A 19,957-nucleotide genomic window follows, 5' to 3' on the forward strand; every position below is an offset into this window, starting at 1 on the left:
CTAAAACACTGAGCACTTTTTAAAATTTGATCTTCCTGATTATTTTAGGATTAGTAGATGACTAAGGTAATTTTATTCCAAAAATCTAATTAGAGTTCAAGAAGAGAGATTGAGTTAGTCAAGATTTAAATTCAAATAATCTGCCAGCCCATGGCTTAGGTTGTCTATCTAAATAAAGTTCTTAAAAACATAATTTTAGTTTGATCCATATTTTGATCTAAAGAAACAGGAGCAGCGAGACCAGTGACAACAATGTCAAACCCAAACACTAAAATCATCCCTGGGTTTAATCAGTGAGGCATCAGCACTTTTACAACATATGGTTCAATCCTATTCATGTTCATGCAAAAGTAAGCTTTGTTATTATACAATTAGAGGGGAAAGTTTCTGAGTCTTGCAAAAGCATATCATGTACGTGTCCTCAATGTACTGCACATAATACCACCCCAACTGATCCCAGTTACATCTTGGTCTCTTACCTTGCCAAAGCTTCCTTTCCCAATTGCACGAAGTATCTGGAAGTGGTCAAAATTCACTGCAAAAACAAACAAGAGATTTCTTTTTGTTAACTTCCTAGTTTTTCACCAATGTGTTTCATAGTGAGGTTCATTGATAATCATGTCAGACAGTACTATGCAATGATCAGAGTGATGGGTTTGACTGTAGCGATCTGGGTCCCAAGAACAAAGCCTCCCTATAACACCAATACCACAATCCCTCATCAAATGTATGAGCCATGAAAAGCATTTGTTTGAATCCCATACTGTATTTTTGAAAAACATTCACATTTGCTATTTGTATTTAATCACAACTCCTAGCCAGTAAGTCCTACAAGTTTTATTCAATATACTATAAACTTTTTGTTATTTGTTATTTATTTATTTATTTTTGTCAAGGACAATCCTGTCAATGTCTAGGATTTCTCTATTATTCTAATGGATCACTGTGGCTACAATCAGAAGGCCAATTAACTTCAAAGCTTTAATTTCTTTCATTACAAAATCGTGAAGACAATACATTTCTATAAACAAAAACATTCTCAGGCATCCTCATAATTATGGGGACTGCAGTCTGGGACAGACCCCTCTGAGATCTCTGGTTCTTAGGGCTCCAGTAAAATGTATTATTTCCCCCTTGAGGAGTGCTATCGTTCATGTCACCATATTTTTAAGGTATTTTCAAACTTCTTTCAATTTTTTTTTTTTTAGATCTGTACAGAAAGTAATTTGGTCTCCTGGTCTGGAAAAAACACCTATGTAGTTCCTCAAAAGCATTTAAAAGGTGTGCACCCCTAACAACCATAAAATAAGGCAAAATAGCTAACAGCTAATTGTAGTGCATTAAAGTCACCAGTGAAAAGGACTTTCACGACTTCAGAGTCTTACTGCAGGGCAGCTGATATGTGAATATTGTAGCCTACCTTCTACAGCACCCTCTGCATGATGGTGGGGAGAAAGGACTGTCAGGGATTACAGTCGGCCCTTGGTATACATGGAGGATCTGTTCTGGGACCCCCTCCCCCCCGCATATACCAAAATCCGCGTCTGCTCAAGCCCACTGTCCCCAATGGCGGCGTGTGTAAATGAGCGCCGGCATTGGGGTCAAAAGTCCCTCTCCTCCCCAACTCTTTCCCTCCCTCTCTCCCTCGTTTCTTCCCTACTTACATTCTCCTCGCCACTGTCGCAGAATCTCTTCTTTGCTGCTGCCGCCGCCTCAGTCTCCTCACTGCCACAGCCAGGGGAAAAGCTGGGTGGGGCTCTTGGAGGCCAAGAGGCCTCCAGCCCACCCCCCGGCCCTTGCGCGGATTTGGCGGTGGTGGCAGCAGAGAAGAAGCCTCTGGCACTGCTCCTCAGCCTCCTCTCTGCCACCGGCACTTCCACAGAAAGGCCTGGTGCTGCTCCTGGAGGCATGGAGGCCTCCGGACCGCCACCCAACCTTTTTGTGGAGGTGGCGGCAGCGGAGAGGAGGCTGAGGCGGTGGAGAGGCAGTGCCAGAGGCCTCCTCACTGCCTCGGCCTGCACACCTCCGTGGTGGCGGTGGCGGTGAGGAGGCTGAGGAGGCCTCTGGTGGTGCTGCTCTGCTGCCACAGCCTCCTCGCCGCCACGGCCAGGAGAAAGGCCAGGTGCTGTTCCTGGAGGCCAAGAGGTCTCCAGGAGCAGCACCTGGCCTTTCCCCCAGCAGTGGCAGTGGCCGCGGAGAGAAGATGGAGGAGCAGCACTAGAGGCCTACTCGGTCTCCTCCCCACTGCCGCCGCCTTCGCGCAAGGGCTGGGTAGGGCTATTGGAGGCCAAGAAGCCTCCAGCCCGCCACCCGGCCCTTGTACGGAGGCAGAGAGTAGGCCTCTGGCACTGCTCCTCGGCCTCCTCTCTGCCACCGCCTCCGTCACCTCCGTGGAAAGGCCAGGTGGTGGCCTGGCAGCCTCCAAAACCCCCACCCGGCCTTTCTGCGGAGGTAGCAGCGGCGGCGGCGGAGAGGAGGCCGAGGCAGCGAAGCAGCAATGCCAGATGCCTCCTCGCTGTCACCGCTGCCGCGGAATAGCCAGGTGGAGATGTTGGAGGCCAAAGGGCCTCCAACCCGCCATTCAGCCCCTGTGCGGAGGTGCCGGCGGCGGCAGTAGAGAGGAGGCTGAGTAGGCTTCTGGCGCTACTCCTCAGACTCCTCTCCACCACCACTACTTTCTCAGAAAGGCTGGGTGCTAATCCTGGAGGCCTAGAGGCCTCTGGGCCGCCATCTGGCCTTTCCACGGAGGTGGCAGAGGCGGTGACAGAGATAGTACTCAGCTTGCATGCCTCCATTGCCACCGCGGAAGGGCCAGATGGGGCTATTGGAGGCCTTCCCAGAAAGGCCTGGTGCTGCTCCTGGAGGCCAAGAGGCCTCTGGGCCACCACCCGGCCCTTCCACGGCAACAGAGGCATGCAGGTGGAGGCGGCGAGTAGGCCTCTGGCACTGCTCCTCCGCCTTCTCTCCACCACCACTGCTGCCACCTCCGTGGAAGGGCCGAGTGTTGGACTGGAGGCTTCTTGGCTTCCAACACCCCCACCCAGCCTTTCCCCCGGCCGTGGCGGCATGGAGGCCGAGGTGGTGGTGGTGGCAGCAAAGGAGAGATTCCGTGGCAGAAGCAAGGAAAAGGTAAGTAGGGAGAGAGGGAAAGAGTTGGCGAGGAGAGGAGGGGAGGAGAAGGACTTTTGTCCCAAATGTCGCCATTGGGGACAATTTCCGGGTTTGCCAATTTGCTCAAATTCATGCGTGGCAAATCTGCATATAAGGAGAGCCCACTTTACACAGTGAGAGTAGGAAAAGCAGCTACATTTCCATTTCACCCTTACACAATTGTTATTTGCTTAGCTTGCCTGCTAAGGAGAATGCCCAAATGGTTTTTGATACTGCAATATGTATTACACTATCTATCTATCTATCTATCTATCTAGTTTTTTTCTAATCTAGAAGCCATTTGTAAGGCTGAAAGACAAGGTGGACATCTTTTCTTTTAAGAAAATAAAAATAAAATGAAGCTTGCAGAACAATCCTCAGCCATTCACTCCCACCCTAACCTGCTTCTTACCGCTGTAATGACAACATATGAGTGTGTTGTTCATGAAAAAGTATGCTGTGGATGCAGGATATAAATTATTTGCCAATAACAAGGATCTATAAATGCATTCTCTGATTTATCAGTAGTGAGTACATCTTCAGCCCTGGCAAAAGCATGAAGTTAAGAAAAACTCCCACCATTCTTTCTTTTGTGGCTGGATTAATGTGAGAAGACTGAAGATATTAATTTACTTTTTCAGATAAATGAAGTGTGGCTATATCTGGACCAGGAACTATGTTTAGCATTATCTACTAAAATAAACAATGATTATTAATCAGGTTGTAAAAGTTGGATTGTTTCAAAACTAACCACAAATCAGACCAGGTTGAGACATGAAGGCAAACTGAAATGAAATCGCAAAAAGAAGCAATGTTTTTTAGTCTCCTTATTGCAGCCCTGAGACTTCTTTACATAATGCTAAAATATGATTTTGCATTATGTGACAGTATAGCCAATGACTGAAATTGATTTTTATAATCAGGTAAATGGAACCAACAAAAGTGGCATGCAATTCTTGTAAATCTGGCAGAAGTCACACAAGATTTCTGCTTACCATTCTGAACTTGCCTACTGTTGATAAGTGTAATTCCAGCAGCGTTACAACTGCACAAGGAAAACCTTGGGTTAGATCATAATTAGATGTGACATGCAACAAAAAGGCAATTCAAGGTCAATTTCTCCATCCCTTTCCTCTTCATTTAAACAGATCATGCTGGGTTATCAACATTTCATGCATTTTCCTGTCTCTGCTCCACTTCACTGGCTAGTGCTGGTATGAGTAGGGATAAGGCTGCCTAAACATTAGAGAGAGCAGGATTCAGGAAAGCTCATTTTCACTCTGAATTCCCATGCTGAGCAGTTCATTTCTTCCACCAATACTAGATCTGTGCTTGCTTGAAAATAATGTGTCAATGCTTATCTACTTGTCTATTTGATATGGACATGCCAGAACATAGATGAGGCTTCAACATAATGGCACAATCTGGCCCTTCACTGCCTACCACCACCCCAAAGATGATGCTAGACCATTCCTGCCACCTTCAGGGATGTTTCCCAGACATGGTGTTGCTCCTACCAGCCAGCTCCTCCCCTTCTACGGACATGTTTATCCAATGCAAGGCAGCAGGGTAATGGGCAGGGCTGATATCTGGCTTCAAACCATGGCTGGTGGTCACCGTCTTAGATTGTCAAACTACAATGTCTGAATTCAGTGGTGGATATACAAGCAAAATAATTCAAGGATGACTCATTTGAATGCAGGATAGTATTTATACTAGCAAAATTACCCTGGCAGTTATGGTGTCTAAATATTTAACTGTTTCCTTAATGAAATCATAATGATCCAAATGATTAAGGAAAACCCACAAAGAGCAGAAATGTTGCCTGAGACTATAGCACTGTGCTTCCTTTCAACAAAGTCCCCCTCCACCATTGTCCAGCGCCTTCTGTATACTGTAGAAACTTCGTGAATTGTAATGCTGAATTATATCAATGCATATTAGATATGCCATAATCTTTCATAAAGATAATGAGCTGCACTCAAGAAATCTTTAAAAGAATGAGACTATTATTCAGCCCAACAGGACATGCTGCTTTCAGTGTTATATTTGAAAGCAGAGATAATTCTGTTCAAAAATACATAAATAATTATGTGGGCAAAGAAATTGAAAACAAAATTAATGCAGTCTATCTTTTTCCTTTATACATTTCAGTAAATCTTAAAACATTGACAAATAATTCCCTATACTAATTAAAATTTCATTGTAGAAATATGTAAGAGCAGAGCAAAGGTATCAAATAGACAAATACACTGACAAATTACTTCAAAGCAAGAGATAAGTAAGGACTGGGGCAACTCTTTAAGGTTTCTACTTCCAATAAAGGTAAAAAATTTTCTTTTGGACTAGAATTGGGTGAGTTTAACCTATACAGCACCTAAATGTTTTTCCAGATCTACCAGTACAGAGACTTCTTGAGAAATTCAATATTCTCTGCCTAAGAACAGGACATGGGGCCCTAGATCCCAAGAGGAGTTACTTTACAGCTGCTAATGAGGTTTAAACTTTACTGCCCTTTGTCCAAGTCCCCACATGGTCAAGAGAGAGCGGCCTCTGACTATAGCAAACTATCTCCAAACCAAATGAACTACAACGGAGACAACATCTTATACAAAATGTAGACCTGTCACTCCAACACCATCATTTCCCCCTCCCTTTTCTCCTGTATGATGGTTAAAGGTCTTTTGCCCGACGAAGAAACCAGTAGAGCTTTGAAAGCTTGCATTACATTTCTTGTTCTTGTTCATTTCATGTATTTATTTATTGACTATATATCCTGCTTTTTTCCCCAAAATGGGATCAGGATTGCTTACATTAAAAGGTCCAGCTAAAATGTTAATATACCAACATTTAAAAGAAATTAAATATTAATATTATTAAAAACATGATAAAAGACAGCTAAAAACACTAAAAATATTTTAAACTTATTTATTGGTTGGCCAACAAAGATACAGTCAGCCCTCTCTATCTGTGGATTCTGCATCCATGACTCCAGCCATCCACAGTTTGAACAAAATGTACACTTGAATAGCATACCTCCAAAGAGACCCGAAGCAGCTTTATTTTGGTAGTCTGTAACAGGCCTATATGACCAACATGGTTATGGCTGTATATGTTTCCTGATTCCTTGTATTATCTGTAAACAATGAACAGAAGTGTACATTTTGTTCAAATGTAAAAGAAAACCTTTATTTTGCCATTTTATATAAGGGATGCCTTTTTACTATGCCATTGTATATGATGGGACTTGAGCATCCATAGATTTTTGTATCCACGGAGGCTCCTGGAACCAAGCTCCAGCCTATACCAAAGGCCCACTGTATCACTCTCCTGGAGATTTTGTATTTTGTTTAATTTTTCTATATGACCAACATGGTTATGGCTGTATATGTTTCCTGATTCCTTGTATTATCTGTAAACAATGAACAGAAGTGTACATTTTGTTCAAATATATCATTTCAAAAATTAATGAAAATCTATCTTTCCTATTAAATTGTTTTTCATCTATTTTATTTCATGCTCCAGAGTTTGCCCCTACGTGTGCACATATTGTTAGTGTGTGTCCACTGCAATAGATCTTACTGCTCCATATTTTCTATTGAGTGCTATCTCCCCTTATATAAATAGTATTTCTCCACTTTAATTTTTTTTTCAACTACGAAATTAAAGATTCTGGGAATCATATCTGTGCTTTGACTCCTTATGGGAACATTTGGGTAAACTCAAATAATTGTAACAAAATCCAGCTTTTTGCAGTCTTCTGTTTTTCTTTGTGAGGGACACAACAGAGTATTCCCAAATATGCAGCAGCAAACATAGTTATTACTTCTGCTAGCAGGAAACGAACAATTGAAAAACAAGCCAGTGTCATCTGTTCATTTGATGTATGGCTCTATATGAATTTTAGCTCCTAGCTAATTCCAGAGCCATAATGGAAAATAACGGATGGAATTATGTTTATTCATCACTTTAATCATATTTAATATGGCCTGCATTCATAAACAAAGCAACTACTAGAAAATTATTCCTACTAAGATAATAGCTATGATCTTTAATACTAATCATAGTGTAAAATGCTATATAATTCAGTCATCTAGCTAGCGAAAAAATGCATTTAGAATCCTGGTTTAAATCTTAAGATCATATCAACAAAAGAATCTCCATTCAATTAGGCACTGAATTCAAACTGGGGATGTAATGAATACTGTATATGTATTTTTTCCATGATGAGAAGTGTGTCTTGACACACCAAGACCCCCTCTTGAAAAAACAGCCAACTGCTGTAAATATTTTTTAATTATAAAACTGTTCTGAAAATAAATCATTTGTATTAAACATTTCTTATTTAAAAAGTATGCAGAAAATAGTTTAACCTGCATAAATTTAATTTTTTTATGCATATGTTTTTGTGCAAAAGAACAGTTTAGGTTGTCCAAATAAATTTCTCACTCAGAAGTCCTGAAACGTGAAAACTCATTTTAAAAGGCAGAAAAACACCCTACACAAAAGAAACTTTTGAAATTTTCTTTCTTACATGTGAAAATAAAATAAGCCAAAAAGTACATTCCTACTTCAAAAAGTCGATATCTTACACTTTGATGGTTATGATCACAATAGCACCACAAGGCCTCTTGTGTTCACAGTTGATCACTTTCAGAGTTAGTGCAAAGGCAGTATCCAAGAACAACAGATGAACAAACAGTTGTACCACCTCCTGAGCACGTGTGTACACCCTTATTTCCATAATGATGCAATTCACTGCAACTACATGAATGGGAATTTTTTTATTTCGCCGTATTTCATTGGATTAGGCCAAGATCCAGACTATTTTACAGGAGGTTTCTCCAACAATAAGATTATTTTTAAAAAGTAAGTGTTGCTATGTTGAAGGTTCTTCTTCAAGATTCCAGCTAGCCAGTCAGCCATGCCATCTACAAAGATATTCCATTTTCATTTACCACTCCATACACATTTCCCATTAAGTCCTTTGAGTTCTCGACATATTTAAGCCCTCAGTGAGGTGTGTTTTTTGCTCAACTTACTTTTTCCCTATCCCATTCTTCTGTGATTTTGACTAAGTACAGATCTACACTTGGAGAACAGCAACAGCAGCAACAACACAGGCCAGAGATGAAAAAACTTTGTTCAGTATTGTAGCTGTTTTTAAATGTATTTTTCGGTGCTTAAGCTGAAAAACACAATTAAAATGTTGTATAGTTCTTCACAAATTCAGTATTTGTATCAGTTCAGTGACTACTCAGCTTTGATTAAGTGGAGACTGATGTTCCAGTGTGATTTCTTTCAGTGCTTTTGAATGGATTTTTGTTTTTCCTGTCAATGAATTAAAGGATCTTACCACACAGGGGCTCCCCAAAATGGAATGAGAACGGAACGGAAGGGGCCAGGAATGAGTGGGGGACACATTTTACTGCACACAGAAGTCCCTCACTCATTCCCTTCCCTTCCCAATCCGTTCCAGAGGACGCGATTTTTGAGAACTGTTCAGAACAGTCCCCAACTTCTTCTGTTCCCTCCCCAGCCCCTTCCGTTCCATTCACATTTCGTTCCAGGGAGCCTGTGCAGTAAGATCCAAAGTGTTTTGAACATCTATTAGAAGACTTTAATTCCTCTCAAACTATAACTCAATCTTATATATAAGTCGAGGTCATGCTTTGGGGGCAAAATTATGGATTTTGCCATGACCCATGGATAGGTCGAGGGTAAAATTTGGGGGTTCCTTCAGTGTGTGTATGTGTGCACACGGCAAGAGAGATTCCCACTGAGTTTTTTTGCTTCATTGTTTCAACTTTTGTTTCAGCCAGACCCGCAGGCAGGAGAGGACTCTTAAACAAACACCATATCAGTTAATCACTCAGGACTCTTTATACTTGGTGCAAGAGAGAAATAAACTGCTTTGCTGACTGCATAGGGAAACCTGAAAGAGCTGCTATCACATTACCTTAGTGGCCTGTAAACAAGTCGACCTGGGATTTGGGGGTCAATTTTGGAGCATAAATTTTTAGACTTATAGACGAGTATATATGGTAAGCATTCATGGATTTTGGTATCCATGCAGTGGTCCAGGAACCAAACCCTAGTGGATGCCAAGGCCTCACTCTATTTGGTTAAGAATGCTTACGTATACTTAATTAAGGGGGGAAACAGACAGCCCCTTTGCGGTGGCTTCCCAGCAGCTTGGGGGCATGTTATTTAGACTACACAGCAGGCGATGGTGGAGTGAAGAAACATCCTCCAGGATAGTCTCTGGAGGGTGTGAGGCTAGCGGTGGGAAGGGGACAGTCGGGGTAAGGTACCGGCTGTCAAAAGTATCCCCCCGTAATAGGGAGGAGGCAGAGGGGCTCAGCAAACCCCATTCCCAGGCGCCAATGTGAGAAAACTGGCATAGAAGACAAACAAAGAAGGAAAGAAGCCGGGAAGGGACCGGAGCATTCACGCCCGCCGCAGCAGTCGCAAGCCGCGGCTTGACGACAAAGGCTCCACCGCCGCTTTTCTTTTAATCAGGCAAGAAGCAACACTTTTTTTCTTTTTTTTTCCTACTCACTCTTATTTCTTTCTGTGAGGAGATCCTTCCCGAGTTGTTTGGTTGTGGAAGCTGAAGTGTTTGGTGGGCAAAGGAGAAGAGGAGGAGAAAGATGGCGGACGTCGGAAACAAGCAACGGGGGAGCGGAAGGAGAGTCTGTTAAGAATATAAGAAAGACTAAAGGGAAACAGAAGCGACCTGGTGGGAAAGGAGTAAAGGAAGATAATTACAGGTTCCCTTTCTTCACATCAAAGACCCTCATTTTGGGGGCTACCCTCCCCTCCTCTACTTGTCACTTTCTGCGAGGATTAAGTAGGACATTACATCTAAACTTTATTACATTGCGGAGACTGAAGATCAAAACTCTAAAACCCTCTTTAAGATCCGGGTTTAGAACTCTACAAGTTTTTTTTTGGAGGCTTTGATATTTATTCTTTGGGCTTATTTAAGGTAAAATCATATTTTGGACCAATTTGCTGACGCCAGAGTGGGGTCTTGGATCTTTTTGGAGACGAAGTCTGGGGAGATTTGGAGGACACGTCTGTGCGAACTGCGGGGCTAGTTTGGAGGACGCAACTAAAGTTACCTGATCCTATGAAGACTGCATATATATATACATGGACAAAACAACCCTTTGCTCCCCTTATTTACTTTGCTTTTTGACTCTTGAATTGGTCATTATATGGTGAAGTTAGATTTTATTTTGAGATAAAGATTGATGATTAGTAAAGTGGGAGAAGAACCAACCAATCCAGATAAGAACAACTGCAGCCACCAAGACTGGAGAAGCCTGGAAGTGGCTGGAGAGGCGGGCTGAGGGAGACTGGGAAGATATAGCGATTTTGTTTTTTCTCTTTCTCTTTTCTTTGAAGGCTAACCAGTTGGTCATATAAAAGCAAGTAGATTTTGGGTAAAGTATATTTCCAATTTGGGGAGAAAGGATTTAGGAAAATAAAAATAGAAAGGGGAGGTGAGAGAGAAAATGGTGAAGAAAGGAAGAGCCAAAGTTTAGAATAGGTAATTTAGAGAGAAGTGGGGGAGGAGAAATCTACTCGAAGATAGAGAGAAAGGAAAAGGGAGAAACTAAAACAATCTTTTTTCAGCTTTTGAGGAGGGCAAACAGCTGTGATTAATTTACTTTATATTGATACTTTCTAGGATAAAATACAGAAGGAACCTGAACAGAAAGTGAAAACTACATTGTAGACACATTGTTTGCTTCCTTAAAGTGATATATTGTCTGCCTTCTTGAGGTAGGAAGAAATTTAAATGTATCAAATTGGAAAGTTAGAGGGATTGTAAGATTGTAAGATATATGCTGACCCACACAAACCCTTAAATAGAAATAATTATTGAGAATTAGATTATTTCCTAATTTAAATATCTTCATCTTGGTTACTCATTTTGATCTCATCTTATAATTATATTATTGAAAAGAAACAATATCTTAATCTACAATTAAAGGCCAAAGTTAGTAGAAATTTTTATATAAAAACTGGAAATAAAAAAAAAAATTTGTGTGTGTGTTTATAATAGAATCCATTGTATCTGATATTTATATCTCTTCTCCTAAAATCTCCTAAAATCTGAAAAGGAAAAGAGAAGGGGGAGGGAAAAAAAATTGAAATACAAAATTGTGCTGTATTAACATCTATCTTCTATTTGAATATCAAAGATGGTAGTTGGCACAAGGAAAGCAAATGCACAAGCGACAGCAGCGGTAGCAGCAGTGGTAACAACACAAAGAAGATCCTCCTTAGAGACTCCCAATAAAACATCTAATAAAATGCAAGAAGGATATGAACAACTCCTAGAGGAAATGAGAAAATTGCAGGCAGACACTAATAGAGAGATATTAAAATCTAAAGAAGATTTAAGACATGATCTGAAGACGGAAATAGGAGAAGTAAGGGCAAGATTGGACAAAATTGATGAAGACCTGAATTTAATTAAAGGTAAAGTGGGAAACTTAGAGAAGAAAATGGAAGAATTGGAATCTCAAGCAACGAAAATAATCAGAGAACAACATGAAGATCAAGAACAAATATTGAAGATACAACTTAAACAAAGGGAGAACTGCCTGAAGCTCAGAGGTCTACCAGAAAAAACAAGTGAAAACCTTTATATTGAATTGGCATCTGGACTGGCAAAATTTATTGATGAACCGGAGGCGCAATTCCCATGGGAATTAGACCGTGTCTATAGATTGAATTCAAGGGTGGCAAAGACAAGACATCTTCCGAGAGACGTGGTGGTGTACTTCGTGAGGAAACAAACCAGGGATATAGTACTACAACATAGTTATAAATCTAAATTGATTATAGATGACAAAGAGATTCAAATTTTGAAAGATATCCCCGGAAAAATTCTGAGAAGGCGGAGAGACTACCAATTTCTGACGGACAAATTAAAAAATTATGATATACAATTCAAGTGGGAAGATCTAGAAGGAGTTCAAGTTTTCTGGAACCAGAGAAGAATAAGGATAAATACAGTGGAAAAAGCAAAGAGATTCCTTACAGAACTACAAAAAGATCTAGACAAAGAGAGAGGAGAGGACGAAGGAGGAGGAAAAGGGAAAAAAAGAGGAGAAGAAGAGGAGGAAGAATACTGAAATATTAAGTCTAATCCATAAGACTCCAACTCCCCCTATTGTACATGAAGAATCGATTGGTAGAATGTATGATTCAACCTGATAACATAAATAATTAGAAGATTAAAGATCTAGTATAATTTTATCTGACGACTACTTTGCTACTAATAAAGTTTCTTTATAATTTTACCTCACTTGGACGATTTTTTTATTGATAAGTGGAAAAGAAAGGAAAAATGAAACTTCTATCCTGGAACGTAAAGGGCTTGAACTCACCACAGAAGAGAAAAAGAGTATTCTCACTCTTGGAGAAAAATTATGCAGATGTAATATGCCTCCAAGAATCACATATAAAAAACAAAGATGTAAGATTAATAAAAAATGGGAAATTAGGCAAAGAATATGTCTCAGCGATTGACAAAAGCAAAAGAGGGGTAATAATCTACATTAAAAGACACATTGAATCAAAAGAGATTTTTAAAGATACAGAGGGGTTTTTCCTAGGTGTAGAGATCTGTTGGAAAGGTATAAAAATTGTGTTAATTGGAATATATGGCCCACAGGAAAAAAAGAGTAAATTTTACAAAAAGATTCAAAGAAAAATACTAGAATATGAATATGAAAATGTAATAATGCTGGGAGATTTTAATGGGGTAATAAAACCTAGCATAGATAGAACTTCAGATTAAAAAATTAAAGAAAAACAAGGAAAATTACCTCAAGCTTTCTTCGACCTAATAGAAAATTGGAACCTAATTGATGTATGGAGACATCTTTACAACTCAGAAAAAAATTTTACGTTTTTTTCTGAGACACATGAATCACTTTCGAGAATTGATATGTTCTTTGTGTCTAAATCCTTAATTAAAGATATCTATAAATTGGAACCCCTTAATAGAGAAATTTCGGATCATAATCCATTACTGTTAAGTTTACATGAGCCAAGAAAAGATAACAAATGGTACCTAAATGAAGACTTACTAAAAAATGAGAAGATCATAAAAGAGACAAAACAGACAATTAAATATTTTTTCAAAGAAAATTTAAATAAGGATGTCCAAACACCAATGGTCTGGGATGCAGGAAAAGCGGTACTAAGAGGGTTTTTTATCCAACAAAACATTAGGATACAAAAGAGTAAGAATCAAATAAGAAATTTGTTAAATAATAAATTGAAAGAAAAGGAAGAGAAATTGAGCAAATATCCTCAAAACAAGACAATACAAAAAGAGATTAAAATGTTACAGAAACAGTTAGAAATTGAGACAGTAGATGAATTGGAGAAAAAATTAAAAATGGCCAAACAAAAACACTTCGAACAAGCAAACAAGACAGGCAAGTGGCTAGCGTTCAAATTAAGGAAGGAAAGAGAGAAAAAAATTATACGTAAAATAGCTATAGATGGGAAAACTTTGACAACTCAAAATGAGATAAAAAACGCCTTTATGGATTTCTATCAAGATTTGTATTTAGAAAGAAGAACAGACAAAGAAGTAATGAAGGAATATATAGACTTATGTGGGTTAGATACATTGTCAGAAAGCTGTCGTCAAATTCTAAATCAACCAATTTCCAAAGTAGAAATAGAAGAGGTAATTGGACAGAGTAAATTAGGAAAATCACCTGGAAATGATGGTCTAACCAATATCTTTTATAAAACATTTAAAGAAGAATTAAGTGATACACTGCAATTAGTAATGAACGAAGCGTTAATTGGCAATATCCCAAATTCCTGGAAAGAGGCGGAAATAATTCTAATCCCGAAAGAAAACAAAGACCCAAATGACCCCAAAAACTATAGACCTATCTCCCTGTTAAATAATGATTATAAAATCTTCACAGGTATATTAGCTAATCGACTCAAGAAGTGTTTAACAGAATTAATAGGAGAAGAACAAAGGGGTTTTCTTCCACATAGAAATATAAGGGATAATACAAGGATCTTGATTAATGCCTTAGAATACTGTGATCGGCATAATGAGAAAAAGATAGGTCTGTTCTTCTTAGATCTAGAAAAAGCTTTTGACTCCGTGAATTGGGATGTATTATTAAAATTTTTGGAGAAAATTGAAGTGGGTAATAACTATTTAAATTGGATGAGAAAAATTTACAGTAACCAAAAAGCACAAATTCGGATAAATGGAGAAAAAACCGGGTTCATAGAAATCCAAAGGGGTATGAGACAAGGATGCCCCCTTTCCCCCCTATTGTTTCTATTAGTAATCGAAATACTCATTAAAAAAATTAAAAGAAATGACCAAATTAAAGGGATTAAATTACATAAACAAGATTTAAAAATAAGAGCTTTCGCTGATGATATTATTTTATTTGTAGAGGATGCTGTCAAAAATGGTATTAAAATATTGGAAATTTTAGAGAGATTTGGTGAGGTATCAGGATGTAAAATCAATAAGGGAAAATCAGCAATTATGACTAAAAATATGAGCAAAGCTGAAGAAGATAAATTAGAAGAGATAACAGGAATAAAAGTGGAGAAAGAAGTCAGATATTTAGGATTGCAAATAACTAAAAGGACGAATGACTTATTTGATCACAATTATAAAAAAATTATGGACTAAAATCAAGAAAGACCTGATCAAATGGAATAAACTGCAAATCTCGTTATTAGGTAGAATATCAACCATTAAGATGATGGTACTGCCAAAAATACTGTACTTGTTTCAGACCTTACCAATAATAATTTCGGAGAAGATTTTCAAAAGTTGGGGGAAAGATCTATCACAATTCATTTGGAGAGGGAGAAAGGCCAGAATCAAATTTAGAGTAATGCAGGATGCTAAAGAAAGAGGGGGACTAAATTTACCGAATTTGAAACTATACCATGAAGCTTGCTGTTTGTTATGGATTAGAGATTGGATCAAATTGGAAAATGATAGTTTGTTAGAATTAGAAGGAGACGGAATGATATATGGTTGGCATGCCTATTTGGCATATAGTAAGGACACTCAAAACAAAACGTTTAAAACCATTGTATTAGAAAGTCCTTAATTAAGGTCTGGAATAAGTATAAGAGAAGAACTATGTCATCAATGAAGGACTGGGTTTCTACACAAGAAGCATTTCATAGAAAAGAATCGATGAAAGAAGGCTGTTGGCTCAGATACAAAGACATATTAAATAAACAAGGGGAGGAATTAAAATTAAAAACCAGAGAGGAACTGGGAGGGAACCAAGGTCCCATAAATTGGTTTGTTCACAGACAATTAATGGAAAAGTTCAGAGAAGATAAAAAGAATTATGGTTTTAATGCATATCAAGAAAAATCAGAATTGGAAGAAGTACTATTAGGGGGAAAAGATAAAATGATTGGAAGATTATACAAAATTCTGTTAAAATATGAAATGGAAGATGAAATCGTCAAGGAACATATGATAAAGTGGGCAAAACGTTTTGGTTATAATATTTCTATGGAACAGTGGGAAAAAGTGTGGAGCAGCATATATAATCTTACAGTTTCTCAAAACCTTAGGGAAAACTTCTATAAGATGTTTTTCCAGTGGTATCTTACACCTGTCAAATCAGCCAAAATGTTTAATTAACGTAATGATAAGTGTTGGAAATGTAAAAAGGAAAGAGGAACATTCTACCATTGTTGGTGGTCATGTAAATTTGCAAGAAAATATTGGAATGAAATCAATGATTACATCAGTATAATCATGGGAAAAAAGATAGAGCTAAGACCTGAATGCTATTTGCTAGGGATATTTGAGAAGAAAGTTAAAGGAAAGGAGGAGAAAATATTATTTTACATGATCACACTAGCAAGAATATGCTATGCGCAAAAATGGAAAAGCGACTCTTGCCCGACAATTGACGACTGGCTGATGAAACTTTATGAAGGGATAGAAATGGATTTATTAACACAAGCAATGAGAGGTAAAGATAAAGGACAAGTAAAAGAAGATTGGAAAGATGTTATCAGGTTTATAAATCAGAAATGGGGTAATGTAGCAGTATTGAATTGGAACAATATATAAAACATGATAATAACAATGGAGAAGAAAAAAAAGACATATGAGATAAGTATAATAAGTCCACTGTGTCTTTAAAGGGGGTTGTAGGATCTATAAATATAAGACAGTTAAAATTATCAGAAAGACAAATAAGTACAAGTATAGTACAGAAAAAGTAGGAAGGAAGTCAGAGGTATGAAAGAAGATGAGTGAATGAGTGAAGGAAGATAATAGGGAGAGAAAGAAGAGAAAGGTTTAGAAAGATTTGGTATGTGTAGAAGGTTAGAGTAAGTAGATAAGAGAAGAGAGAGTAGAAGTAAGATAGATAGGAAGGTGAAGAAGGAAGTGAGATAGAATTTAAGTAGTTGAGGGTTAAGGAAGAAAGGAAGGTATAGAACTAGAAATAGGAATAAAGATATTAATGAGTACGAATGAGAAGATGTTAATACATGTGTTTATTGTTTGTTTTGTTTGTATATTTGCAAATTTTGTTTGTTTTTTTGTTTGTTTTGTTTGTGATTTGTTATCATTTGCATAGGCTCTGTATTGATATTGTTTGTGTTTATTTTAATAAATAAATTAAAAAAAAAAAAAGACTACACAGCAGGCAACTTTGGGGTGCTGTGGTAGTGTAGCGTTTATATGCCACACATCTCAGGAGCACCACAAAGTGGCAGCGGTGGAACAGCCAGCATTTGCCAGCTCAAAAAGGAGCGGCTTTCTGCCACTTCTTTTTGAGCAGGCAAAAAGCTGGATTGGGGCTGTGGCATGTGGTTGCCACATCCCCAATCCAGGGATCAAAAGGGTGGCATCAAGCCACCCCTTCAGGGCTGTCTGTTTCAGCCCTTAGTATACTTAACTAAGGATTTGTCTTTACTAAGGATATACATTGTACTCACCCCAGTGCCATCTGTCTAGACAACCTACTGCCGCATTCACATCAAAACTGCTGGTTTAAATGATTAATTTAGTTTAAGGAGAAAATAAAGTATAATCCAGAGTTTCCAGGAAACTCCAGAGTGCCTCTCATTCTCTTGGATGTCTGGATATCTGGATTGGGTCCAATTTGAACCAATTCACATGGCCAGGTAGCAAACACAGTGCAATTTCCCTTAACCTGCATTGAGCAGTGCAGGGAAGTGGATGAATACTCTTCAGAGCCATCAACACCGCTGACTTGCTGGGGTAGATTGACCCCTTCCTTGTGGATCACATTTTGGAGTGCCCCATTCTGACCTCAACAGAAGCAATGGTGATGGCCAGACTCTCACAGGGTGCTGTCTGAACAGTGAGGCTGCAGTGGCATCGACACCAAGGATGGGCCAGTGGGACATTGTGGTGTTGCATAGCGACCTATCTGGACATGTTTGACTTGCATCATGTCACCTTAGGTCAGCTCTGAAGCATAATACTCTGGATTAAGGGGAGCAGTGTAGACATGCCATAAGTAAACTCTTTTGGTCTGACTCTCCAAACCTGACAGAAATATATTTTAAAACTGGTGCTTTAATCGCCAGTATAATGGGCCTCCTCCTCCTCATGCAGCTGATGCCTGGTTAATTAGGTGAGGGGGAGTTACAATTGTGGTGGTAGTATCACAATCATGACTAAGTAGTAATAATAAACAGGGAACCATAACTGTTCCATATTCACAGTCACTACTTAATCATGATTGGGACACTTTTGCCACAGTGAAGGGAATGATGAAACCCAAGGGAAGGGAAGAATGGGAAAAGATATCTATGATGCTTAACTGATTTTCCAAGGAGCCCAAATAAACCTATACATTCTGTTTTCTTTTTGGGTAATTCCATGACTCTGTGTTTCAGTAATAGTTTTGTCAGGATATTACTTCAGACTGTTTAATGTTTTTTGCTATGTAATTGCTTCAAATGGTTTTTTATTATATGGTTTTTACTGATTGCTTAACAAAGTACTGAGAACCCTATAAGTTTGGATATAAACAACAACAACAACAACACCCTTACAATTGTTTAAGTGTTGCTGCTGCTGCTGCAGTCATTTAAAGAAGTGGGGAATGCCAATTTTCACATCTGAATTAAAAATAACTAGCCAAATTTTTGATTGCAGGCTTCTTTTCCTTCAGACTGTGTCAGATGGCCAAGATTACAAGAAGCATACAACCTACAGAGTCTCTCTCTCTCTCTCTCTCTCTCTCTCGTAATCACAGTGGTTCAGCATGGCTTTTTATGCTGAATGCACAATGTTTCTAAAAATGATAACATGTCTCCACAAAAGATGTGATTAGTCTAAAAATAGAAACTCCTAAAGTTGTTTGGAACAATACATAATTTCACTTTTTGTGTGTGTCAGCTGACAGAGAAATGACTCAAATATCTTAACATTGGAGGAGGATTGGTAATATTCAAGTCACATACAAAAGAGGATATGAGTTTCATGACACTCTTGTCTTAACAAGTGAAGAGATGACAGCTGTTGCCTATTCAGAAAGGGCCATTTTCACCCACTAATGTGTCTTCAGTGTGACATCGTTTTGACAATGCCAATCCATTAAATGCAATAGAGGGTTAGGCGTGAAATTTCTGTGAAGAAATTGAGGGGCATAAAATATTGAAAAGAAAATTCTATAAATTCCAAATAAAATTGAATGCACTATTATATAACTACCTAAATGAAAGTAGAGCTGCAGATGATTGATTTAGACATATCTTAATATTATTTATTTCTCTTCATTACTTTTATTCATTATGAATATATAGAAGGTTTTCACACTTGAAACAAAGTCAAACATTTCCATCTGAAAAATTTAAGTGGAAAGCTGATAATAAAGAAATTCCTCAGCAAATCCATGTGTAAAGACTAGTTATATATCTGCAATGTATATCAAAAGGCAGGGTTAGATGGTGCTTGCCTGCCAATATTTGACTCGATCTAGATTTGTTCATCCTTGTAGGAGATCCATTAAAAATAGGGTTCAAGTCTGTAAAGTTAGCATGTCCCACTGATTTCAATGGGGCTGTGTCTGCACAGGCCAAGATCCCCTGGAGGCATCTCAGAGTATCTTGGCCCTTCATTCCCATGCTAAACCAGCTGTCTGTACAGGTATTTCACTCAGCTATCCAGATTGTGCATTTCTGAGGTCAGAACAAGGCACTCAGCCATGATCATATGCTGGACACCTCATTCTGACCTCAGAGTGAGTGATCTACATTGTTGGTTGATCCACTGGGTTGCTCAGCAAGATGCCTGTGAAGACAGTCACTGCAGTACAGGACCAGAGAGGATCCAGAGTAACAGGTATATTTTAAGTCTGTTTTAAGTCCTTTATCCCCCAGTTCTGGTGCTGAATGTGCCGGACATTGTCTGGACTGCTCACACCAGAACAGGGATTTGGGCTGTCAGTCATCAAAATGCAGCAGGAGGCTTGTGGCCCATGCAGACAAGGCCTGAGTATGCTTTAAATATGTCTACATCTGGCTCCACATCAACATGACTACATTAAGGTTCATTAAGTATAAGCAAATTTGACCATGACTAATTTTACATGGATTAGTACTACTATCTGTCCAAACACAGTATAATAAATAAAAAGAATGAAGTACAACTGTGTATGCAATGATTGCATCTCAAGTACTCTTTATCAGCTCCAGATCCCCAGCAGCACATTATCAGCCTTCAGGAACTACAACAGTGGGGCTCTGGAGGGGATGCATGTAA

At 38.7% G+C, this 19,957-nt stretch overlaps 1 protein-coding gene across 2 annotated transcripts in view; it reads right to left on the reverse strand.

Annotated features, from left to right (window-relative positions):
* STK32C (serine/threonine kinase 32C) overlaps positions 1 to 19,957 on the reverse strand; it is a 253,014-nt gene that overhangs the window by 108,040 nt on the left and 125,017 nt on the right. Inside the window, exon 2 of one of the 2 annotated variants that reach the window (XM_089510207.1) lies at positions 480 to 535. The exons of the other annotated variant lie outside the window; for it this stretch is intronic. Coding sequence (XP_089366333.1) covers positions 480 to 535 — 56 coding nt within the window. The remainder of the gene's footprint in view (positions 1 to 479; positions 536 to 19,957) is intronic. 2 annotated transcript variants of the gene reach the window in all.

This window comes from Sceloporus occidentalis, unplaced genomic scaffold, assembly GCF_023333645.1.
Source record: "Sceloporus occidentalis isolate IW3139 unplaced genomic scaffold, rSceOcc1.0.p SCAF_2, whole genome shotgun sequence".
Lineage (NCBI taxonomy): Eukaryota > Metazoa > Chordata > Lepidosauria > Squamata > Phrynosomatidae > Sceloporus > Sceloporus occidentalis.